Source organism: Malurus melanocephalus, unplaced genomic scaffold, assembly GCF_030028575.1.
Source record: "Malurus melanocephalus ecotype Western Australia unplaced genomic scaffold, MMel_1.1 scaffold_494, whole genome shotgun sequence".
Lineage (NCBI taxonomy): Eukaryota > Metazoa > Chordata > Aves > Passeriformes > Maluridae > Malurus > Malurus melanocephalus.
This window is the reverse complement of record NW_026623726.1, coordinates 234,318-260,235: the sequence shown is the minus strand read 5'-3', so window position 1 is coordinate 260,235 and position 25,918 is coordinate 234,318. Positions and strand designations below refer to the sequence as shown.

General features: G+C 44.6%; 1 protein-coding gene across 6 annotated transcripts in view; it reads left to right on the top strand.

The window, feature by feature from the left end:
* The window catches only part of TACC2 (transforming acidic coiled-coil containing protein 2), a 114,306-nt gene that overhangs the window by 11,144 nt on the left and 77,244 nt on the right, over positions 1–25,918 (top strand). For 2 of the 6 annotated variants that reach the window (XM_057381148.1, XM_057381150.1), the window contains exon 1: positions 13,056–15,583. In XM_057381148.1, the coding sequence (XP_057237131.1) occupies positions 13,110–15,583 (2,474 nt within the window). In that variant the 5' untranslated portion in view covers positions 13,056–13,109. Of the gene's footprint in view, positions 1–2,015; positions 2,189–9,982; positions 15,584–25,918 lie in introns of those variants that run through there. The other 4 variants (XM_057381149.1, XM_057381151.1, XM_057381153.1 and 1 more) reach the window with 3 other exon arrangements.

Sequence of the window (25,918 nt, the reverse complement as noted above, 5' to 3'; positions counted from 1 at the left end):
ATTTCTGTCTGCAAGGGGCCTGGAAATGATTTTTCATTTGGCTGCTGCCATGAGGCATTTGTTTGTGGCCCACCCCTGGGTCTGAGCACCTGTAGCTCTCAAGATAAGTCACGATACAAGCACTGATCAAAGCAGAGCGCTGTGGTTGCTTTGCCTGGCTTGGTGGGAGTTTAGTAGCCCCTGGTTGGGTTTTTTCCTGATAATTTAATAACACTATTTTCATAGCTCTTTCTCTCTGCATGCTGAAATAGACTCTCCATACAGATTCCTCATGCAAGCAAAATCAGGGCTGCCCAAAACGCTGCACCAAAAGCAAAACAGAGCCCTGCAAGCTAACTCAGCTCTATTTTTTTCTTCTTTTTTTTCCTGGCTGAAAGAAACAAATTTCCTCATATAATTCTTGATGTTCTAGTATTTTTTTTGCCATATACTCCGGGTTTGCAGCCAACATATGTACTTAAATAAATATTCTCAATGCCAGATGTCAGCACATGCTGGGTAAGCGCTCCATAATCATCAAACCAAGAGCTTCGGTCTATCCCAGCGGAAAGTGGTGAGATAAAGGAGACTCCTGCAAACARAACTGCAGTGAAGGGGTTCCTCCAGGGAAAGGCAGAGGATATGAGAGTTAATCAAATTTATCTTAAGTATAAAGGAAGTGTATTTTGTATTTTCAGTGCGCCCTGACCTTTTCAATTGCTCATTACACGGGTTTTGCTCGTCCACTGGGTGTCTCAGTGCTGGCTCCCAGCTCGGGAAGCTTTGGCTGTGTGGGAGCTCACCCTGCTCACACAGAGAACATCATTCTTCCAACAATAGCTCTCTGCAATTTATTGACTACTGCTGGAACAAAATAAACATTAGAATTGAGAGAAAAACACCAAGAGATGAGATGGAATCGYGTGCTGTGCTTTTCATCTCTGGGTTACCCTGCAGTGGTTCTGCCATCAGTAAATACACTCAGGTGTCTTTAGGTCAAGTGTGCCTTAGGCTTTTTACTGCTACRATTAAAAATCAAAACAACAGTGACYTSATGTTRAAAGTSATTTGATRAAGCAGTTTTCCTTCTCTTTAACTGTTGCTTGATGTGYCAGAGGATTTGAAAAAGACCTTAATTCAGACTTKTTTGCTTTTCWCTTRTTTCCTCTCCATTACTCCAGTTCTTTTGCTACACTTAAATCTTCAGCTGCTGTTCAGAGCAGCCCTGTCCAGCTCATCTCCACCTTTTTAAGACACTTCTTAAAAAAAAAAATCAGTAGGAGGGCGCCACTACCTGTTGTAACCCTGGTGCTTGCACAGAGCTCCCTTCCTGCAGCAAAGCCAGTAGTTTACAATAAAAAACAAAACAAAAAAATCCGCTCACGTAAAGGCATCCATCTGCATGGATGAAGATCTGGGTAATTATTTACCTTTGAGAACAGGTGATGCAGCATAGCCACAGTTGTGTAACAGCATTTGTCACTGCAGTGCAGCATTTCCTGTAGCTGTTATCACAGAAGGGCAGCCTGCTGAAGAACCAAGCCCTGTGTTTCACCTCAGAGCATTCTGAGTTTTGTTGAAGTGGGAGGGAAAGAATCTGGACATGGATTCAAGTKCTGGGTCTTGAATGACGTTGGCTTTTTCTGTAACTTTACTCCAGATATATTGCTAATATTAGGAGTGTCCAAGTTCACAGCCTCTYTCCATCCTTTCTCATTTCAAACTTGCTTAGCAAGGCTTGGAAACAGAGAAGATGATATCCTCCTTGGGTCAGTAAAGGCCCTGGCTGCTTTAGAACAATTGCAGCATTCTTCTCTCCCTCTTCTTTTCCTAGGACTTATTTTTGGCTCAACCACTTCCTTCTGCTTTTCTGCTGTTTAGAAAGAAAATGGCTTGGCTTTAGAACCTGCAMGTTCCATCAAAGTAGTGAAATCCACTGCAGAAGCTGTCTGTGAGTGGGCAGAACAAAACTCCTTAAGCTTATGTATTCTCCAAAATAGCAGCACATTTAAATTGTTCTTCTCTTTTCATTCCAGAACACTCCACAAGATTCAGAACTAGGCCARCCTCCTGGTAATGGCCACAATTTGAAATGGAGCCCTCAGGAAAACAGCCTAGAAAAGCCTGGAGGTCAGGACATCTCAGACCCTCTTCCTGCTGCTGTGCCAGGGGCTGAGAGTTTATCCCCACCAGCCCCAGGACGTGCAAGGTAAGACAGGAAGGTTCCTCCTGGGAATAGTACTGGAGCCCTCTAACTGATTTTTCAAGTTCTGTCATCCTGATGGATGATGATGATGATGATGATGATGATGATGATGATGATGATGATGATGATGGTGCAATCGTCAGAATAACCCGATACCACAAGAACTACTCACTGTTCACCAGACTGACTTTCTCGCCTTGCTCTGTAACTATAATCCTAGCTCCAGCTGTTGTAGTAACCCCTGACCTAAACTTTCCGTGCTTTTTGCTTCTACTAATAAAATCTCATCTGAGACAGAGCAACATTGAAAATGTTTGTTTCAACTTTTGGTCAGCCCTGAAGTGCTCAGGCAGCTGGATCATAGCAGCTCCCTTCCAATGTTCTGTTCTATTCTATTCTATTCTATTCTATTCTATTCTATTCTATTCTATTCTATTCTATTCTATTCTATTCTATTCTATTCCATTCCATTCCAGTCTAGTGTATTTTAAAATTACTGATATTATGCAGCAGTTTGTGGCAGTTTAAGTCCTAGTTTAGGTATTAAATAAGATCATAATTGACCACACTGAGGGCATTTCCTGGAAATTCAGGCACGTGTCATAATCTAAAAGGATTTCTGAAAAAAGAGCAGTTTATTTTCTGGAAGGGACAGTTTGGCTGTGCTGTGGAGCTCTTACACTTCAGGAGGCTGTACTTCARTACTCACACAGGGAGGTATTTACTATTAATTCAATTTCTTCTGATTGCCACTAGGACACCTTAATTATCTACTGAAAATAATAGAGTCTGAGCAAGACTAAGACTGCTAAGTCAATTTACAGTGATAAAGGTATTTAGGAATGAAGTTTAAAGTGATGGAAGGTTGCACTTCTTTCCTTGAGAGGCACAGCTTGTGTAAACCATTATCACTCCACAATTGAACATCAGGTCTATACATGGAACAGCTTTTTATTGGATGAATTTTTCATATCTCTGAGTGTCTTTAATGCCAATCTCAGCAGCTAGGAAAAAAAATCAGATTTTGGAGTAATGATGCCAAATTGGACAGGGTGACATTTTAAGATGTGTGTTTTGTTTGTTTGTTATTTCAGTTAACAAATACCACATGTATCCTCTAGTTTGTAGTTTCTCGTGATGGCATTGTGCACAATCACTATATTGTCTGTGTGTAACCACATTGTCCTAATGAAGAAAACAAAATTTTTTTTATAAAGTCGTAAGCTACTTTAAAATAATTATGCATTCATTTGTGACAGCAAACCAGTAATTTTCTGCTATTCTTAGCAGTATGCAGGTTCTATTATGGGAAGGGGGAAGGAGGAAATGATGAGTATTGCTATGTGCTAATATTCATGGTAGATCTGTCAYGACTGACAATCCTGCAAACTGGAGATGTTTGTGGAATTCACAATAACAGCAGCATTTGCACCAGCATCCACCTGGTGCAGTGGAAACTCTTACCTTGGGCTTGGAATATTTGTGGTTTGCCTGCAGCAAGTGTAGTCTTGCTTTTCTTTTTTTTTTTTAACCATTAGCATAGTAACTTTATCCCATTCTGTAACTAATTTGCCTCTTAAAAAAATGCATTGTTCAAAAACAGCATAGCAAGAGTTCTTTGGGGGCTCCTTTTCAAAATGTGAGCACCTAGAGCACTTAGATTTATATTCAAGCTGGCTGGAACAGCTTTGCACAGCAGCATGCAAAATTCTGACTCGTGGGAGATGAATGTTGCACGGATGAGTCAGCTTGAAAGGATTCATAGGATTCTTGTTTCAGGAAACTTATTAGATGGGCGGGAGCTCAGAAATTCCTTGTTATTCAGCCTTGCTCCTGAAGTTGCTGGCACATGCCTGGTTTGGGTGTCTTGTAAGCTCCATCCTGCCAAAATAGAAACAAAGACAATAAACGGAAAATCTTTGAAGTTCCACATTCCAGCTGTTTATTTTTAACTCGCTCCCCTGTGCTGCTTTGAACGCATCTCTTCCACCCCAGAGTGAACTCTGAGAGTTTKAAGAGCGTGTGACCTGCTGTCCTTTTGCGTGGAGGATCTCTGGGTGGAAAATTACCGCCTKTGCTTTTCTTCTGGGTGGCTTTCTCCCACCCCCCCCCAAATTCTCACAAGTTGTTTCGGTCGCTTTTAAATTCTTGCCTTTAGGAATTCAAAACATCTGTGGCTCTAACTTTAGAACAATCTGTTTCAGTGCAGTTTTTTCTTACCTGTTTCTTGTTAGTCCTGTGTGCTGAAAAGTGAGGCCGTCAGTAATTAATTAATCTGTGAACTTTTCACGTGGCATGAAAAAGCCAAAGAGCCAGGAAGCCTCAGGCTTTGCAGTGGTGCTGGTGTGAGGTGTGACCATGGCTTTCTCCTGGTGCACAGCCTGGGGAATCCTTAGCTGGACAGCTCTACCCCAGAGGCCCTTTTTCCAGCAGGCTTAGGAGGAAGCAGACACATCAATTTAAAAGAAAACATTTCAGGGAAATGGATTCTTTGTGGATGACCTTGGCTGCTCTCCCACCAGGAGTGCAGGGCACAGATCCTGTGGGACCCACAGAGACACCGTGGGGTGACAAAGCTGCACAAATCCCTTGGGATAATCCATCAATGCCATGCACCCTGCTGATGCTCCAGATAGCTCAGATGGAGACCAGGAGCCAGTCCTGGAGCTGGAACTGAAGATCTGGCTGTGCTTCCTGCAGCAGTAGCACAGCTCCCCTCTTTAATCTTAGAGTAACTCACTTTGGTCATACTTAAAATACTGCAGGGCCTGCGTTTTGTTCTGTGGATGGAACAAGGAGGTGAAAAGTGCCTGGGGGTGGGGGAGAAGGGGAGGATGGCTCCCAGGAGGATCCTACAGATCATTATTCCTGCTTCACTTTTTCCTGAAAGCTTAGATGCACAGAGGGTGGGGGAGTCTGGCTGCTGTTAGCAGCCCTTCAGCGATGATGGATTTCTCATGTGTTTGCTTGCTCTGAAAAGTTCAAACAGTGACTTGTTCTGTCTCTAAAATTGCGACTTGTTTTGTTTTGTTTTGGAAAGGGAATATGGAAATGAATTCCATGTTCCTCATTAACTTGCAGTACCTCTTAGGGACAGATTAAAATGCAGGATTCCTTAACTCAGTTCCTCCAGCACGCTGTGTCCAAATGTGTGAGCTCAGAATGTACACACTGATCTCTCGTGTGTCAGGGAAAGAGAACAGACCCTTTTGAGAGGCAGCTGCCATGTGCTGTGCTCACTGAGCTCCCTGTGCATCTGCTGCCCTCGGTGCTTTCTGAATTCATCCCCAGATTTCATTTCCCTCGTGGGAATAGAATCACTCAGGCTTGGGGTTACATCAGTGTGGATGGCAGCCCTGTGTGAGCTCTGGGATTCACTGTTCACCAGGGACTGGGTTGGGAGAGCTCCCTGTCCTTGCAGCTGTATGTGTTAGAAGGAAAGCAAAAGGATTAGAAATGGAAATTTTGAATTATCTACACTTTTCTGTCGTGATATCTTCATTTCTTGTTGTTTTTCGAGTACACATCGTATCTTGTCATCTGTAACCCCCTCTCCACACAGGGTCCCACTCAGTAAATGCCAGCAGAGATTTTGTCTGGCTGCTGCTGGTTTTGTCCCCTGGACCTTTGTCTTTGCACAAGGACTAATGGGAGCTGTCATTTCAAGTGTTAATGGCTGACAAATCGGGTATGGCTCTTAATCTGGAAGCTTTTATGGGATGAGAACCAAAAGTCATCCATTTCTTAACATCCTTTATAGCTTCACACCCTCAATACAGACCAGGCAGTGCTCTCCTAATAAACATCTGAGTAACTGGGCAGGACTCTTAAATGGTTCCAGAAAAATTCAGACTTGCCACAAGATCTGATGGTGGTGGAAGAGGTTAACTGCAGGTATTAAAAATTAATTGGTAAATTTGCCATGCACTTCCAAACAAGCAAATTCTCAATAATTATTCATGCAAAACAAGCATTTTAGGCATGTAAAAAATTTACTCGTTGTTATTAGATGCTGTAAGTGGAAGTACAGTATCCATATGTTCGGTCTGTGAGGGCGCTGAAATTGTAAATTCTTTTCAACTTCTAAGATGAGGGAAGAAATCCCTTTAGGAACTCCTGGGTGCAGTTGGTCACAAATATTTCAAGCCACAGATGCACCTAGCTCTTTGCACGACTACATCTTCTTTTTTTTTTTTTTTTTTTTGCAGTTGGTCACAAATATTTCAAGCCACAGATGCACCTAGCTCTTTGCACGACTACATCTTCTTTTTTTTTTTTTTTTTTTAACATCATCAGTCACATGCAGCAATTATTCATAGCAAAATTACTTTTTCTGCCCTAAACCCTGCATGAACTATGAGGAACTCGACTGTTCCTCCGTGCTTTGTCATTTGCATGTTTTGTTTTAAATATGAATRAACTTTCCCTTTAAARACACTGTGATACATCAGATTACCCACAAAAGGAAACATACTTTATTTTCCTSTGTTTAAAAATACCAACTTTTAGGGCCATAGCTTTGATTGTATTAAATGGGTTGTCTGRAAACACATGCTCCCTGCAAGTAATTATTGATTTAATGTAGATGGGGTTTTACTCAGGGGAATTATCTTCAGCATGTGGTGTAATTTCCCAGTAGTGYTATTCCCTTTTAAGAGAGTGGAAGATAATGGGACTAGGTGTGACCTTAAAGGGTCACCCAGTCCATCCTTCTGCCCTAAAGCAGGATCAACTGTGCTTAAGGCATTCCCAACAGATGTTTGTCTAACCCTGGCAATGTCTTGCAGACAGAAAAGCAAGATTGCAAATAATGAAAAGGAAGATGTAGGATATGCTCCCTGTATGGATTTCCTTGTTAGTCCCATCAGAGGGAGAAACATAAATAGAGATATCCAGGCAGGTCAGTCTGGACTTATCCTATTATGATTAAAAATCAAACCTTTCAKTTCTGTGTTGTGTCCTGAATAAAACATTGAGGCAAGCTGCAGCAGCCCCAATAATGAATCTGTGCTACTCCCTCCAAAAGTGATAGTTTAACTCGCTGTCACAGCATGTGCCAGCACTGTCATTTTMATTCTGCTCAGCACACATTCATTACAAACTTGTCCCAATTCCTTCATCTGCTCCTGAGGAAAATGAACAACTTCTCAGCATTACTGAGTACCAGAAAAAATATTGTGATTGATTCATAATGCTGAGCTTGGTTCATAGGATTGTCATCTCCCTTGAACCTGCTAAGTCACGAGTTTATTACTGTGGCTCTTGGTAAAGTTGCTACCAGCAGGGCAGTAGAGAGTTCACGGGTTTAGAAATTGTAGTCAAGAATATTTAACCACTTCAGACATGTCTGGAGCTGTTTCATATTTCATAGCCGCAAACAGAAGTCTAATGTAACAAAGAAGTCGTGTGTAAAAGAGAAAATTCAGTCAGATGAAATSTGAAAAATGCAAATWTATGATGATGGATTTTCTATATAGKGAAYATGACCAACATTTCCATCCCAGATTTATTACTGTGCATTTTCCAGCTCTGTTGACAGATGGGATTAATGATAAGTAAACAATCAGAGAYTAAAGATAAATGATAAGCAGAAATTCTAACTGTAGATTGTGTTTTCTCCTTTTTCCAATGCCCAATTTCACAGAGGTTAGAGGGGCTTCCCCCCCTCAACCTCCACCTGGTTTTGTTCTCCTCCTGATCACGGTATCTCTGACAGGAGAATGCTTCCAGGGTGAAGAACCCTGGGCACAAAACTGCTAATGAGCAATTTAGTCAGTAAGAAGATAGACCTGCAGCACAGCAAAAAGCCAGAATAACAACTGACTCCCACTTCTCCATCCCCTCCTCATCTCAGTTTTGTGGTTTCTGTCCCTCCTCTTCTAATTAAGCTTCCCTGAGTGCAAAATTAATGTCAATAATGAAGTGTATTCCTCTTTAGGGAAAGCCTCGTGGCATTTCCCTGCTGTTTGCTCATGTCCTGTCATGCCCCATGTTGTCAGTGATCCAGCAGACACCAAATACTGTATTGCCATCCCTGGTATTCCCATCTCTGCTATTCCCAGTGTCAGTGAGTTTTATATGGATTAATGTTTTCAGTGTGCTAGGGAAAGAAAAATTCCTCTGGGCAAAAGCATTTTCTGAAACTTTAAATAAAATGTATTGATGTTATAAATTAAATGTTCAAACCCATGCCAAGCATTGCTGAAAATTGTTTATACCTATATAAACTATACATGAATTGTGAGTTGCAGATATTTTACTTTAGATTTGAGGCTYAGCCTTAATATAGGCAAATTTAATTGTAGTTTATTTCCCACTGCAACAACTCTGAAGAAGGTTTTCAGGATCTAAGGCACACTCCTGTTCAGTTTTAGGTGCAGGTGTCCTTAATGAAATTGCTTGTTGGGCACTTCTCAGTATAAGGAGTGTGTTTGGCCCCACCTGGAAGGGCATTTTGTGCACAGTAGCACAGCTCAAGAGGCTGTGTCCATAAAAACACAAACCTCACCCACAGGAACCCCAGAGCTGATCACTGACTCACCTCTCSATCGAGTGTCTTGTGTGTAAAACTTGGGCACAGAAGCAGAGAGAAGCTTCTCAGATTTCTGGAGATTACCTAAAATCCAATCTATGCTTGGCCTTGCAGAAGGTGTTTTAAGCATCTTTTCYAGCTCCAATCTATGGGGGAGTTGGAATTTCTGAAATGTAACCTGTCACTGCTAAGCTGTGGCCGAGCTGCAGTTGTGGGCTCAGCGTGAGCCTCCCCTCCAAGGTGTTATCTGAGTCCTGCTTTGCTTGGGATTCATAATTTCATGTTAAATAAACACTGCCCCTTGCTCCTCTGTACATTCAGTTCCAAACAGATTTTTCTCTCCATATTCCCTGAAGCAGTGAGAATATACCCAAGAAGGTGAATGAGAGAGCAAGATTAACCCATTTCACCACCTACAAACCTCACTGAGAAAAACTGTGGTCCAAACAGTGAAGAATATTTAAAAAAACCCCTCCTTCTGGCACTTAGTCACCTCTGATTCCATTCATTCTATCTTATCTTTAATGGGTGGAGAAAGAGAACACASCAAGGTTTATAGCTTAGATGCACTGAAATCAAACCCCGCGATTAAATGACCTCATCGGGTGTGGATCACGGCRCAGCAGCATCCCACACTGGGCAGGGTGAGCCCTTTGCCCTTTTGGTGAGAACCAAGCGTGCTGATTAGTTGGAGAAAACATTCAGCAGATGGGCCCTTCTTAATCTCGTGCTACGCGCTCAAGCACAGCCAGATAACAGCATTGCTGTGTAGATTTGGCAAAGTAGTCTCTCAGAAGCAGAAACAAAAAGCCTTTCTTTGAGGTGCCGTGGCTTTTCCCAGTGTTTTTTTCCCCCAGTTTTTTTCCCGTGTTGCTTCTTTAGGCTGTCAGATGCGTGTCCCCTCTCCCCACACTTTTTGGAGATTTTGGAATGGTTAAAATGCATGCTGTGAGCACGGTGGCTCTCAGGTAAAACAGAGAACACAGAGTAAAGAGCATTTAAAGCACCAGGTAAAACAGAGAATACACTTTGCAGAGTAATGAGCATTTACAGCACCAGGTAAAACAGAGAACACACTTTGCAGAGTAATGAGCATTTAAAACACCGTGTCTGATGGTTTAACCCCTGAAAGCAGATTATCAGCTTCTCAGTGCATGCACTGCATGGCTTTGAAACACCAGCGGCACGAAACGGTTTTGTTCTTTGCTTCTTATTCTTTGCTTCTTTATTGACATGAGACAAATAAACGTTTCCATTGTTGGCAGCRTCGGTAATGAAGGCATCAGTGCTGAAGAGCTTTCCAAACCCAACTCCAGCACGGTGCCTGCAGAGGGGACAGGACACAGCACTGCCCTGCACGAGCCAGGAGGACAAACAGACTCTGRGTTCTTAAAAAACTCTGCTGAAGTGAGGGAGAGGAGCCTGCCCATCTCTGTGCCTCTCTCCAAGGAACATGGCACAGGCAGCAGTGACAAATCACACCCCTCAGACTGCAGCACAGCACCAGCTCCAKGGAATGGCACACAAGAGGGGTCAGCACATGCAAAATCTGTGGAAAATATCACTGCCCACTCTACCAAAACCAGCGAGAACGAGCCCAAAATGCCCTGCCTGGAGCCCAGCCCTGCAGCAACCATCCCAGAAATGCCAGGAGCCACACAAATGGGTTTGAGTGCATTARGATCACTCCAGCAGGACGAGCAGCTGGGTGGCATGAGGGAGCCACATGTCAGCTCGATTCCCCGGGGTGAAGCAGCAGGAGATTATTTTACTGCTCAGGAGGCCGGGCAGGAGCGAGGAGTTTTGGAAGTAGGTCAGCTGCAGGCAGTAATGMAGCAAGGTAGACAGAACACAGATGGTGGAGAGGGTCTGCTAATGAAAAAGGAAACCTTAATCCCAAATTATCCAGCAACAGGAGGCTCAGACAGTGAAAAATTTGGAGCAATTGTGAATGCTCAGGGTTTCAGTGGGATCTGTAACCTACAGATGGGGGCTGAAACARCAGCTAAAGGGAATGAGGCAAATCCAGCTCTACCTGGAAGCAGAAGGAAGCAATCAGAACCCTGTACTTTAATGTCAGAGTTGCCTTCTAGCCCTCCAAATTTCTTCCTGGTACCAAAGCCTGAAGAGCTTTCAAGTGAGTATGTGCCTGGAAACGGCCCTCAAGATCCACCGAGGAGTGAAGCAGTGAAAACAGCTTCTGAAAAAAACAAACCCCTTTWTCAAAGAGAGCTTCAAAAGGAGGATGAGCTTATTAGTGCTGAGAATTTCAGCGTGCCTTTATCTTTTGAGAGAGAGGAAGAAGAAAAATCAGCTGTCACAACTGAAAGCCCAGAAGAAGCCAATAGCAATGAAATTATAAAAGCTGGTGATGTGTCTAGAGAAAGCACCACGCGTTCTGAAACAGAAAGCATTATCAGTCCCACCAAGGAAAATTCAGTGGTAGATAAAAGATTATTACTGGAGGAATATGCATTAAGTACTTCTGTGTGCAGATCCACTGAGCTGTATCAAAAAGAAACGGGGGCGGATGTAACAGGAGGGAAAAATGGAATCAGAACAGAGGATGCACAAATGTCAGAAACCAGTGAATTACCTGAGGGCTCGAGTGGGGCAGGAAGACAAATGTTGAGCTCTGTCAGCAGCCACCACCAGGACATGGAAAATCCCCACTTGGAACAGGACCCTGAAAAATTCAGTCTTGGTGAAAACACCTCAACAGGTGACCTGGGGGAAGAAGGTGAGGGAAGGCCTCTGAATTTAGAGTGCAACTTTAAATCATCCAAAAGTAATTCCCAGCCTTGTGGTTGTGAGCCTGATCAACAAACGAGCCAAGAGAAAGCAGCTTCCCAAGATGGTCTGGAGAACAAAATAATGGCTACCCCACAGCTGGCAAGGGAGGAATGCCCACGGAGTTCTGATTGTTTTAACACTGGGGCAGGAGGCAGAACTTCAGAGCAGTCAGGCTGTAGCAGGACTGAAAAAGTTTGTTTGGATGGTGCACACAGTTCAGTGCTCCTCCACCCTGGGAACGGTCATATTAAGCAGAGTAAGCAGGATGAATCCTGGGAAAAGAATTTTGCTGGAGAAACTGTGCTGGAACCTGAATGCAAAGCTGAGAGTCAGGAAAAGCCTGAGAGCTCCAGCAAGTCAGGAGAAAGTGCAAAAATGCCCCAATTAAAACTCKATTTCCAGGGGTTGGATGAGTTGGCAGGGACTGTGGGACAAACCAAGGAGGCCTCACAGGCTCCAGAAACCAAAGACCAGAACAGTTTAATCACTGAAGCATCTCACAGAGATCCAGAACAGGAACCTGCAGCTGCACACAGCATTGCTGGGGATGGGAATCAAAATGAAGGTACTCAGCAAGAGAAGCACCAAACTGCAGGGAAAAGGTCTGAGGAGGAGGAAGATTTGGCTCAGAAAAGTGAATGTAAATCAGATGTGCCAATGCAAGCTCAGCCGGAGCAAGAGGCTCCAGAAAGTCACAGAAAAACGCAGAAGACCCGTTCAGAACCCCCCCAGGCTGCAGCTGGCACTTCAGGGCTCACTGCTCAGCACATTCACATGGAGGAAGGGGGTGACAGCCACRTCACTGCAGAGAGCTGTCCCTCTGACAGGGACACGAGCAGCTCTGCAGAGATTCTGGAGCGCGGTATCCGAGAGCCGCAGGAAAACACAGAAAATCCAACAGCTCCTCCCCAGGTAGGGCAAACAGAGCAGCTGCTGCCTGGTGCTGGTGACAGTGGCTGGAGCTCAAATACACGACCTGAACAACACCAAAACAGCCTGGCAGCTGTCAGGGGAGCAGGTGAGCAGGAGCACAAAGGAAGGGCACAGAAACCCGGGCGGCAATTGGACCGAGATAACAACACACCACAAACACCTCTGGAGATTTCAAACAACCCTGAAAAACAATCTGTGCCAGGGCCAGCACCGCCCCAGCCTGGCTCTGACAGGCCAGAAGAACAGGACAAGGACAGCAGAGCTGAGGATGTGTGCAGCAGCAAACACGGGCAAAACCCTCCTGGTGTGAGCGTGCTTCATTTGCAAGATGGCAAGGAGCAAAACAAAACCCATCTCAAGGCAGAAGGGAAGTGCTGCGCTAAGCAAAACCCGAGCAAGCCCGAGCAGGGTGATAATTCTTTGATCTCAGCGAGGCAGCATGAAGCAGCATGTCAGAGAGACACGTTTTGTGATGAGCCTGGAAAGGATGAGCAGCCAGGCAGGGGAGAGGGTAATGCTGCTGTGAACGCTCTGCCAGGGACGCAGCATTCAGCAAGTGCCACCAACACATCACAGGCTGATACAGAAATAGCACATACTGCTGATAATTCTGAGAAAAACGATCCCCAAATACCTTGTCCAGAAACTCAAAGGAAAGCACCATTAATGGCAAAAAACTCAGAAAATATTCTGGCTGCTGATGGGGGAATCTTCCAGAAAGATGGAAATGCGGAGATAAGTTGTGAGGACAGTGCTTCTGTCACTTCTGTCACAGAAATAAGCAATATAAAGCCTGATACAAGTCCAGGAGCACAGGAATCTCCTTCATCACTACAGGCACACAGGGAAATAATTCCCACTGATAACTCACATAAATCCAGCTGCATTCAAAATGCAACAGAGCAGCCTGGTTACTGTCARGCAGATTTTACAGCCCTCTCTACCCAGCCCTCTGCACTCAGCCATTCCAGCCAGCAACCTGGAAACAACACAGACAAGAGTACTGGGGGCGAATCACTAAATTATGATCTGGAAGCTGTGGCATGTCAAAGCACATTAGACAGTAACTCCAATTTGCAGGGTCCTCAGGTGTCAGCACTCTCAGGTCCTTCATCCAGGGAAAGCACAGGCAAAACAGCAAATTCAGAAAACAGCTCTGCAGGGAATATGCGTGTGAGTGGAAAAGACTGTCCAGAGCAAAGTTTTCAGGGTGATGGAGATGGGAGTTTCACCCTGCCAGAGACTTTGAATGTAGGGCAGAGAACTGGAAACTCATCACACTTCAGTTCTGAGAAGCTGAAGAAAGAGATCACTGCAATTAAATCCAAAAAAACAAAAAGTGAGCTAAACTTCAAAGAGCAGCAAAGTGACAGTTCAGCAGAGGCTCTGTTAGCACTCCCTACTCCAGAAGGGAAGCTGCTGAGCCTTTCATCATCACAAGAAGGCTGTAATGAGGAAATTGCAACCAATATCTGTGTAGATGACAAGTACGGTGAGATCTTAGAGAAACATGGGAATTCAGAAAAAATGGAAGAGCTTTCAAAAGAGAATAATAACATAACCAGGGCAGACATCAGTATTTCCAAGCAGTCTGCAGAGAACTCTGCAAGGGAGCATGAGGCTCTGACTTGCAGCTCCCTGGACATTAGCTCCAGCATCCCAGACTTCAGAGAGCACATCAGCCAGATTTTTAAAAAAACTCTCAACAGCACACTGAGTGCTGAATTACCCCAACTTTTGTCCGAAAACCATGCAGGCTCCAAGCAGAGTGCAGTGGCCAAGGACACAGCAGAACTCTGTGGTGTGGAGAACTTTTCAGAACCAAACAGGGCAGGCACAGGAGCTCCCGAGGCCACCTCAGAATCAGAGGGGCACGAGTTGTCTTTAGCTGCCGGTACTTCCCACAAAGCTGCCCAAGGCAAATCTCTGCAAGGAGCAAACACAGCAGCAGAGCTGCCACCAGCAAATCTCCAGGAGACCGAGGCAAGCAGGCAGCCCGCTGGCTGTTTAGAAGAGTTGTTCCCCAGCTTGGATGGCGCTCCATCTGCCCAACGCGCTCCGGAAAATCCTCGCCAGCCGGGCAAACCCAGCGAGAGCGGTGAGATGGAAAGACAGGAGGGCGTGTGTGCCGGTGGCGTTGATCCTGAATCGCTAATGAGCTTAGAGATAAAGGAGCAAGGACCAGCTTCATCCCATGGGGCAGCAGCTGAGGAGTTGCCCTCGTGTTCCGACAGGCAGCAGCAGCCCGGCGGAGCTGCGAGCTCTGCGGGCGATGGAGGAGATGCTGCTGCCACGCAGGGAAATCACTTAATTACAAAACCAGCTTCCTCTGAAGGGGATCTGAGTCTTCCCAGTGAGCAGTGCCAGGATCTTAAGCCAAATGAGCAGGAGGAAAGTGAGCACGGCGATCCAGGCGTTGCCAAGAGCATCTCTGGCATGGCAGCTTCAACTCTTGTCCCCGGAGGATCTTACAGAAGTGAAAAACTGCCAGACMATTTTAATGTGTCACCTGAGGAGGRGCAGGAGGSACATGTTCACAGCAGTTTTGTGCATGACATCGGGTCTCAGAATGACATGCAGGTGATACAGGATGAAACAGTAAACGGGAAATGCTTGGAAACATCGGGAAATCCTCAAGATGCGCAGCAAGAAAAGAAAGTGACGGTGCAGGGGTTAATAGATTACTTAAAAACTGAAGTAAGCCAGGATGATTGCTTGCAAACTGACTGTAAAGTAGAAGCTGGCAGTGTGACTGAGGGAGATGTGAAAGAGAGCGGTGACACAGAGCTGAGCACGGCAAGGACAGGTAAAGGAAAAACTGGAGACATCYCCGAAACAGGTACTGCAAGGATGTTAGTCACTGCTGAGGGACACTTAGCTATAAACACCAGCAGCGAGGAGCAGGAGGCAGAGCTGTGCAAAAACCACTCTGCAGCTTTCCCTGTGATGGAGCAGGATGAGCATTCTGCATGTGCAGGTCTCGCTGCTGCTGAAAATCAGCCAAGCAGGATGAATGCAGAACACCAAAGCTCCCTCCAGGATGCCAAAGGAAAGCTATCACCGCCTGCATTAACTGAGCCTAAGAACCTTGACCTCAGTGAACTTCACGACGTGGCTGTGGCAGGATTACCCACTGAAAGGTATTTACTTTGAATTACTGCGTGAAATGCTTGGCAGGAGCYCGGGGCTGGAGAGGGGTGCAATTTTCCAGGCAGATGCCCGTTGTCCGGGCGGTTTGGGAGGGTATGTCACTTACTCTGTTCTTAACTTTATCCTAAATATATGTTGCTTCTAAATGTGCATTACGTGGGGGRAAAAAAATATTTGTGAGGACAGAGAGGTCCTAAAAGCTGAGGAGCTGAGCTCTGAGCTGTTCCATCTSCTGGGCCACATTCCTGTCCTTACCTGTGTGGGTTTGCTTCCCAGTGCTCACACCTCGTAGCCTGAAGTCAGGATACAAACAGCACTTCCTAGCCTTAAGTTAAGGAGACTTCTGCCTCAGTTCTGGTGACCCAGTTAAATGAGACCTGCAGCATTCACATGGTGGAGTGCAGTGTTTAAAAACAAGCCCATGGAGTAACCCAATTACTCACACTTCGTTGTCTGGGCCTCCCTCTTATCCTCCCTTACAATATAATTGCACTGACAGTGCCTTTGATCACCGTGTTATTCAGTGTTTCTAATGACATGGAGTTGTTTCAGATGTGAATTCTTCTGAGCTAGGACTTGTGGAGTCTCAGAGTTGCTTTTTTGGTTTTATTTCTTTTTATTTCCCAAATCTAGCAGTAATTGCTTTAATAAAGTTAAGTTGGTGGGGTGTTTTTTTTTTTTTTTTTTTTTTTTTTTTTTTTTTTTTTTTTTTTTTTTTTTTTTTTTTTTTTTTTTTTTTTTTTAGCTTTTACTTTGCATTTTTTATTTTTAATTTTGATTTTGATTTGGGATTTACCTGTCGTAGCTCTCCCCTCCAATCCCCCTGAGCACCACGGACTGAGCGAAGCAGCGGCGATGGCTCCGTTCCCCTCCCGCGGGGCAGAGCCGCTCCCAGGGCGGGTCCTGAGGGCTCCGGGAGCTCAGAGCGGCGCTGACGGAGGAACCGCGCGGGGCCGGGAGGGGCAGAGCCGCCCACGGCGCCACCACCTGCGGGGAGAGCGTTCCGGAATGTTCCGAGACTNNNNTTTTTTTTTTTTTTTTAATGAGCTTTTACTTTGCTGTTTGAATTCCTAGTTTGATGTGCAGTTAATTCAGGATAATTATGATCTCCTTTTACTTTGCTGTTTGAATTCCTAGTTTGATGTGCAGTTAATTCAGGATAATTATGATCTCAGAACAGGTGATTTCCCTTTATCTAGTCATGTCACTGCTTGCTGTGTAACCTCAGAACTTCCTTGCACCCTGACCCTCTCCTTTCTGTATCAGAGGAGGCAGCGAGAGCTGAGACAACTGCAGAGCACAGGGCTACAGGGAAAAGCTAAACTATGAACGAATGGTCTGCAGAGATGGAATCTTCCTAAGTAATCCCAAAAACGTAAATGGCACTGACTGACTGACTGAGGAGGGAAAAGGTCCAGTGCCACATTGCTCCAAGGTTAAGGGGATAAAACCATATTGTGAGTGGAAATACCTGAAGTGYTTCTGTTGTGGTGAGAATGTGGGGAAATTCTTCCTGCTGGATTTGAGTCTGGGATGGAGGCTGAGTGTGATGGAATTGTGTGAGCAGAACGTACATTAGAAAAATATTAGAAGTGCCAAAAACCAAGGCAGCTATGTGATTTTCTCTTGAAGGATCTGTCCATAAAATGACAAGGAAATTAGACACTGCCCTTTCTCGAGGTCCTTTCCTTTTTGCTTGTCTCCCTTTACATGATGGGAAGCTTCCCAGTGGGTTTGAAATTCCCAAATTGCTGGYATGGGCTGGCTCAGGAGCCATGAGTGACTGGGCAGTGCATGTGTCTGTGCATGTGTTTCATATCAGGGCGGGTATCATACTTTTAATAAATACCTGTGGCAGGCAGGGCAGGGCTCGTGGAGCAGCTGCTGACAATTCACTGAGTAGTTGCTTAATGCTTGTGCTTCAAGAATTCATTGTCACCTGTTTTTCCAGCGTCAGGGTTTGCATCAACAGRCAGCTGCTGGGTTGGACTGTGGCTGTCCAAAAGGCTGAAACACTGGGGAATCTCAGAGGTCCAGAGGGACTCTCAGAGGTTCCAGAGGAGCCTCTGCTCTTGTCAGGCTCATTTTTAGAGCAGTATGCATTTATAACACAAAAGAGAAGCAGAGAGCGTTGGCTGAGCTGGCTGCTCTGCCTTSATCAGGTCCAACACGCTGACCAATCCAGTTTTCCTCTGAGATTCAAACTGGGTTTGTATCCTTAATTTCAAGGTGTATTCCATATGCCRTGCCCATCAGCCACAAAGCTCTGAGTGCTTTGCAGTGGTTTATTGCCCCTGACAGAGGATAAACCACTGCAGCCGTGCAAAATGAGGTGCACGTTCCTAAAAGCTGACTGTGAGGATGTGGAYCTGATGTAAAGAAAACCAGGGAGAAAGATTCCTCCCCAGCTCTCAAAATAAATATTAGTAAGAAGGAAATTATTTTTGGGAGAAGGAAATGGTTCTGAGAATCTTTTTTCTGAGAAGGTTCTGAATTATTTCAGCGTTGTTTTCTTCCCTCCCCACTCTTTCAGTGTAACTCCATCTCTTACAAGATCCCTTACACCGAAACCCCACTGAACTGTGTGAGCWGGGGCAAAGCTCTGTGATCTGACTCTTAAATCCTTGTTGGGATTTCTTCCTGTAGAGGAAATAGAGGAATTTCTTCCCTTTGTGGCTGTGCCCTGRRAGAAGGCTGGTYTTGAAATAAACCCAAGCACTGYTTTTGGTGATTCCTGCCCACACCTCCTCTAGGAGGAGAATTCTGGTCATTGATAGGGAGAGCCCTTAGGTCTGCAGGCAATGCTGCWGCACCAATCACTTCAAATGTCCAGTAAAAATGCACAGTCCTTTTTGGAAAGGAGGTTGTGGMTGAAGCCACTTCCTTGTGGAAATACAACAGTGCTATCAGCACAAGTAGGGGAGGGTAGGATTTTGGCAACCCTGTCTGTCAGCATTGAAAAGGAGTAAAAAAAAAAACAAAAAAAAACTTTTATAATGGTTTTGATGTTTTTAACTCCCTTTACCAGGCCAGTAACTGAAAACCTGTGTTCCTAATGGCCACATCTAGGCTTCAAAATCACATTCTTCCTACTTGTTATTGGGCATCCATTTGCTTCATTTTCTGCTTTTTTCTCCTTTTGCAATAGATACCCACCCATCTGTGATGTAACCCACATATCTTCTTTCTTTCATTAAGAATGGAGGTTCCTTTATAGACAGGGAGTCCTTAYRTCCCTGAAATGCTCCYSTTTGCATCATGGACTGTGACAGATRTTGAGCAGAGGATGGAAAAAAWAWTGGAAATTAGGCAGAATTTTAGGGATGTTTAGAGGTGAGATGGATTTTTTTATAAGCTGTTGAAATTCAACTGGCTGGCGCGTGCAAGCTGCCATTATCTCTTGGAAAAAAAAATCAAAAAAACTGAGGGAGCTTTTTGAAGTGGAGGCTGTGAAGTCATTCCCAGATGTGCATTTGAAAGGTGTGCAGCACACACTGCACGTGTTGGCTGATCTGATGGTTTGGGTGTGTTCAGAGGCCTTTGGGTGATGCAGGCTGGCAGAGATGCTCTCAGGGGCTCAGCTGGGCTGGGTGTGCAGCCAGGGAGGAGCACAGGGAGCTGCAAATATGGTAACCCCTGCTCTTGGAGAATGAAGAGTTCTGCTGCACTGACTCCATCACTTATTAAATATTCTCACATGGGAAAAGTACCTGGCAGCAGCTGGAGTCAGCCAAGCTGCTTGAAAAACATTCCTGATGTCCTCTGCAAAGGTCAGAGAAGATTTCTGAAGTTGGTCCAGACATACTTTTGGATTTGCTTCATTTCTTTGTTCTTGCCATCAAAAATTGGCAAGTTCGATAACTCCAAAAAAGAACATTCACTCTTCAGTACATATGTTTTGGTCTTTTTTTGTCTGCTTGACAAATACAGCATTAAATATTTTAACAGCCTTGCTGGATGAGGTGGGGAGTGTAGAACTGCTTTTCAGATCAGGCAAGTGGGGTTTGAGCACTTAGGCTTTGTGTTGTTAGCATCTGAAAACAAGAGTTTGGAGTTAAAAGGAAACTTGTCAAAACACTGATTATGCAGCTCTTTATTTCCCACTTTTTTAACTTCACAACTGATTCAGGTGTGTAGCATTCCAGGATTACAAAGCAAAGGGAATAATAGCTGGAGGTGATTTGCACWTAAAGGAAATGCACAAATTAATTGAGTTATTTGTCTCTCCTGCCCKTCTTCCTTTGTATCTGAATTATTTCTCTTTATTTTTCTCCTATTTTATTGTCTCTGTTATCCTGTGCAGCTGTCAGTACAGTTGTGCCTTTGCAGCTCAGCCTGCAGWCCTGAACTAAATTAACAGGATGGGCAGTTCTGTGGGAATTTCATCTGTGTGAAGCCTGAAAGATTTAATTTCGGTATTTTTCCATTCACAGAAGAGTAAAATTAAAATAACTTCGTTCTCACCCAACAGACATCTCCCATTGCTTTCTAGGAAGTGAAAGGGAGTTTTGCCAACTATTTCCATGGATTCCATTGACTGAACTGACCTCTGGTTTAGGCAGCATCTAAGTATTTATGCAATTTGTAAAGTATAAAATGCTGATTGGATATAATGCCCTGTTGTGTTCAAAACACAATTCCAGTGAAAAACCAGGTGTGTGAGGCCGTGGCACACATTAATAAAGTAGGTGTTGGCATAGATGGGTGATACCTGAGCTGCTCTTTTCACACATCCTTCTGTCTTTCTCAAGACATTACATTTATTTAATCAAATACAGGCATTTGCTAAGGAAATCCAACATGGACATTGCCATACTTTGCCTGGACAGGAAGTTTAACATCATTTCTTTTCTTCTTTTCTCATTAAATTAAAAATAACTCTCAGATTACTTYTGAATTTTCTAACTATATTTCCCCAGATGTATTTTTCAACCTCGCTTCTTCCAAGTAATCTTGCTGTTTTCTCAAAATCATTCCTGCATGTCCTACACATCCCCTGTTCTCTCTGTTCCAACACAATATCTTCTGGCTTCTCAGAAAATTGGAGATACCGTGGAGCTTGTTCCATGGTCCCTGTTTCTAACAGAAAATGCAAAGTAGGATTAGCCCCAGCTTTGAACCCTGTGGAGGGCAGCTCTGAAAACAGCAATTACAGGCACAGGGATATGTCTGAAGAGCCAGAACTCCACAGTTCTTGCCTTGTCCTTTTCCTTCTGTTTTCCCTCCTGCTGTCTTTTATGTTGATTCTTTGGAGCCTGGCTTATCAATATTGGTCTGGGTGTGTGGAAACTCACACACCCTGGTAATAAAAGATGAGGATTTTTAAATTATTGCAATTTGTTAATATCAGGCTACCCTGGAAAAAATTAAAAAATAATGTTACAAGGATGTTTCGGCCTGTTCATCTACACTCACCTCACAGGTTAATTCTTACAGTCTCTGTAAATTGTTCTTCTTCTCAGATTGCAGTAATGAGTGTAGAAATGTTAATTGCTGCAATCAAAGGTGTAATTGTCCTGGATTCTAAGGTCCCTGTGAAATGCTGATTGCCACCACTCTGTGCTTGGGGAAGGAGCAGCCCCAGTTTGTTAATCTTGTTCTCCTTGCTGAAATGTGCTTGGCATCTCCTCTTTGTTCAGCCTGGCTTAATCCTTCCTCTTCCCCCTGCCCCTGTTTGGGATCTGCCTCCTCAGTAAAACACCCAGCTGTCCCAAAGTGCCCCGGSACTCCACAAGGTTGTTTCCAATTTAATTCCACCCATTGCCTTTTTTTGCCTCTTGGTACATTCCTTTAGACAGCTGGGTGAAGGCTGCAGCCTGCCCTTGGAACATGTAAAGGCTGGCCCAAAATCTCTGCTGGCCCAAAATCTCTGCTCCCTTGAGTGATACCAACAACCCCAAGCCTCTGGCAGGTCAGCCAGGGAGAATCCTGCCCTGTCCTGGGATCCTTTTCCATCCTGCAAGCCCTGTACCCACCTCAGTCCTGCTCTGCTGAAATAAGGAGGTGTCTAATTGTTCCAACTGATAAAAAAAAAAATCAAATTAGGGAGACAGGCTGCATGTAGATAAATAGGATTGGAATGATTCATTGGCCTGGTGTTTTCCAGCCTCCAACCTGTCAATCTTTTTGTCCATGGTGCTCTGAAAAACACTGAGCCTGAGCTCCATGAAACTCATCAAGTTGTTTTTCAAAAATTCTTCTACAGTCTGTTTTTCCTAGCTGCTTTGGCTAACGAAACACAAACAGTGTAATCAATAAAGCCTTTTACTCATTTTTTTTAAGGCACTCAAGAGYTTATGTAAAATCTTTGGAATTTGTAACCATGATAACATTGTTATGCTCTCCTAGCTGATAGAAATATCAAAGCCAGCTAAGAATAACTCCACAGCAGACAGAGAAGATTTGATTTGTTTCCTGGAATGGAAGCAAAAAGTATGAATACACTGCTCAGTTACTAACAACTAAGGAAAAAAAAATAAATGGACACTTAAAACTTCCATTTCCCCTTCCTAACAATGTCATTAAGTGACTCAAAACACAGAGTTAGTTTTGCTGGTGAGAGTATTTTAAACTCTCCAAGATTTTCCACATCTCTTTTTTTTTTGTGAATGCTATGATGGTACATGAAACTTACGCTACATCTACCATTCTCCAAATGTTGTTCTTCTGACAGAAACTCTAAATAAACTTGGTTTGCTAGAGAAGTTATCAGTGGCATTAGCGAAGCTTTGAGACTAGCCTAGGGTTTACTAAAAACCAATCTTACTTAATTAGAAATTTGCAAAAGGGCAGTTTCCCACCACTTTGATCTGCCAAGATGTAATGGGTTAACTAACATTAAGCGTTTCCTTTTCTTTCAAAGCAGAAGGTTAAGGTGAAAGTTTGGGAATTTAAAGAGAGAGCCATCCCAAAGCCTCTAAAAGYTGCTGGGAAATGCACAGCCTAATTTTGAGCCACCACAAATGATGGTTGTGGGGAATTTGTACGTGGAAAGCAGTGGAAATCCAAAGTTCAGGTGTTTGTTACAGACCGTGGCTTGGTGTCTCAGCCAGGCTGCTTTGCAGTTCATTGGGTTTGTGGTTTCACTGAGTGAATGAGAATCTCTGGATAGGAAATGCAAACAAGAAATTCCTCTTTCATTCTAAACAACCAAAGTACATTTCTGTGGATTTGTTGTATAAGGGCCTTAAAACACTCTCCAAGTTTTTACAAAGAACAATTTAAAATCACTCATGTACATTGGTCACAAGGACCTGCAGTGATAACACAAGGGAGAACGGCCTTAAGCTGAAGAGGGTAGGTTTAGGTGGGATATTGGGAAGAAATTCTTCCCTGTGAGGGTGGGAGGCCCTGGCACAGGGTGCCCAGAGAAGCTGTGGCTGCCCCTGGATCCCTGGCAGTGCCCAAGGCCAGGCTGGACATTGGGGCTGGGAGCCCTGGGATAGCAGAAGGCATCCCTACCCATGGCAGGGAGAATGGAACAAGATCAGCTTCAAGGTTCCTTCCAACCCAAACCATTCTATGATTTACATTTTTAAAGTGTCCCCCCATTTGTGCCATCCTGATGCTTTCTGGACTTTCCTTGCAGCCGTTCCTGGCAGCTCAGCACTGGGCACAGCCATCCTGAGGGATGTGATGTCTCCTGCTCCCCATCCTCTCATCATCCACTCACGGCTCCGGTCGGGCTCTGCCCTCGGGAGAATCCTTTTGCAAGGTTTTTCTTTGATGTGCYCCAGCCAGCCTGGCCCTGCTGCACCCCGACAGCCACCCCTGCCCTGTCATTGTCTGCTGATCTCGTTTATCTCCCATTCTCCTCTTGCTTTCCAGCAAAATCCCCCTGTCCTGCCCCAAGCCTTCATAAACACAGCTCAGTCACATCTGAGCACCGTTCCTGGGCTTTCTCCTMTCAGGTTCCGTGCTTAAATAGCAGAGGACACAACTGCCAATGTTTCTGTGACAAAGGCAGGCTGAGATTGCTTCACAGTAAGCCAAAGGGTTTTGGCACAGCAAAAGGCTAAGGGATAAACAGGGAGAGGCATGTTGTTTGAGCAGAATGAGCTTTTATTCCAAAAAGGCTYGATTTGGTTCTTTTCTGGACAGTCTGTGGCCACGGCTTTGCGCCAGACTGAAGTGCTGCTCGCAAAGAAATAAAAATTTATTTTCATGAATCCTCCTCTTTTCAGGGTTTCCCTCCCCCTCAGGGCAGTTATACCTGCAGAAGCTATTTGTGAAATGGCTTCCAGATGGCAAAAGAGGATAATTCACCCCAAAATGAGAGGGGGACTGGATCCTTGTACCTGTATCAAAAATCACAGTAAATTTTTCCATGGCTGGTTTCTTGCAGCTTGGGAAGCAGGACATGAGAGAGATGCTCTCCCCAGAAAATTTTAACTGAGACTCATCCTAATTCTTGCTTTCAGTGGGTGCTCTGGCTCCCAGTGCTAAAACCAAGTGAACTCTCCCCATACCATGCACAGTGTTTGCTCCATGAAAACCGTACCTTGCAGCCCAGATGATGTTGAAAGTCTATATATTTTTCAGCAGTTTAACCCTTTACAGTATCTGATTTAGTTCCTGGGGATCATCTTAAACAGTCTTTTATTTCCTGTGCAAGTATCTGAGTTGTTAAAAGCAGCAATGAGCACATGAGGGGGAATCCCTTTCTTCAGCTTTCAGCCTAGATGGGAAAGTTCTCCTGAACACAAAACATACCTGAACAAAAATGTGTTGCCTCCTTTTGCTTATAGAAGATCAGACAAGGGCTAGAAGTAGAAACAGTTCCAGAGTCAAAAAATTAAAAATGGATTAATGTCTTTTCCCCTATGTGGCTCAGCTCTGAATTAAAGATTTGAGAGGCCACCAGGAACCATCACTGTACCTTGACATTCCAAGGAGATGCACAGTTCTGCTAGGGGCTGCACTGACTTCTGAGGGATGGGAAATGTCAAATTTTGTCACCCAAAGTGTGCTTGTCACCACAGCTGAAGAGTTTGGAGAGACGGAGTCAGCTGGGGAACAGCTTTGCTAAACTGAGTCTATGCAGCCCCAGCATTTTATCTGAAATATCTCGATTGGTTACCAACTGCCCAAACTACCAACTCTCTTGCTGTGGGATAGATATCATAAAGATAATAGTTATTGTATGGCGTGTTATAAACATGATAATCATCTCCCTGGGAGAGAGTCAATTAATTCTTTGGGTACTGGCAGCTCGTACATGCAGTTTGGTGTACCCCCATGCAGACTTAATTACCTGTAAAGCCATTCTTTTGTGTTGTAATGGACCCAGAGGAWACCTAAGAAATTAATAAGGGCATGCAACTAGCTAAAACTGCTCAATTTTCTTAGAAGTGAAGAAACCTGTAAGAAAGCAGGTAAAAGAATCTATGAGAGACAAGGTAAAGAAACCTATAGAAAGAAAAAAACTCGTAAGAAAGCAGGTAAAGGAACTTATAAGAAGGCAGGTAAAGGGGCCAGAAAGAAAGAAGAAAGCAAAGAAACACATGAGAAAGAAGATTAACCTCTAAAGGCAGGTAAAGGAACCTATGGGAAAACCTAAGCGACTTTAGGAGCTGGAACTTAACCCAAGAATTAGTCTAGGAATAAAACCGTTTGTTCTAGATTTTTTTCAAACCTTATTTGTTGGGCTATAAACGCCTAATGCTTCAGTGAAAGTTGTTACAAACTTTACATCTGCATCCTGGAAACACTTTAAAAAGTTCTATTTAAAGTTGGGCCAAACACCATTCCTGCCACCTGAAACTTTAAGAAAAAGTTGTCCRATGCCATTAATTAAACCAGGCTCTTCTTAAGTGGCTTTTAAAGCGCTGGGAGCTATCTGTGTGAGCTTTAAGCGTTACACACACCGTCATTTAATCTCCCCACATCCCCCCCTCCTCCTCCTGCGGATGCAAACTCCGAAATTCCACCGTAAAACCGGGGAGAAAAAAAGAAAAAAATTAAAATCAAAGACAGCCCATGTGTGAGCCGGGCAGCAGGGATGGCCGTGCTGTTTTGGCTCCTTTGTTGCGGGAGCCGCGGCCGCTCCGATGGCCCCGGGGCCGGCGGGGGAGGGAGGGAGGACCCGGGCGCGGCACCGCAGCCTCAGCCTCAGCCTCAGCCTCAGCCTCAGCCACGGCCGCTCCGGCCTTTCCTCGGGGAGCCTCATGGGAGGAGCCTGCTGCCACAGCAGCTCCGGGCTCCTGTTGCTCGGCCTTTTGTAGGCTGTGAGCTCGGCCGAAAGCGCGGCCGGGAGCGGGGTCCGGGCGGTGGGGCTGAGGGGGCTGAGGGGAGGCGGCCGGGGCTGAGGCTGGAGCTGCCAGCGA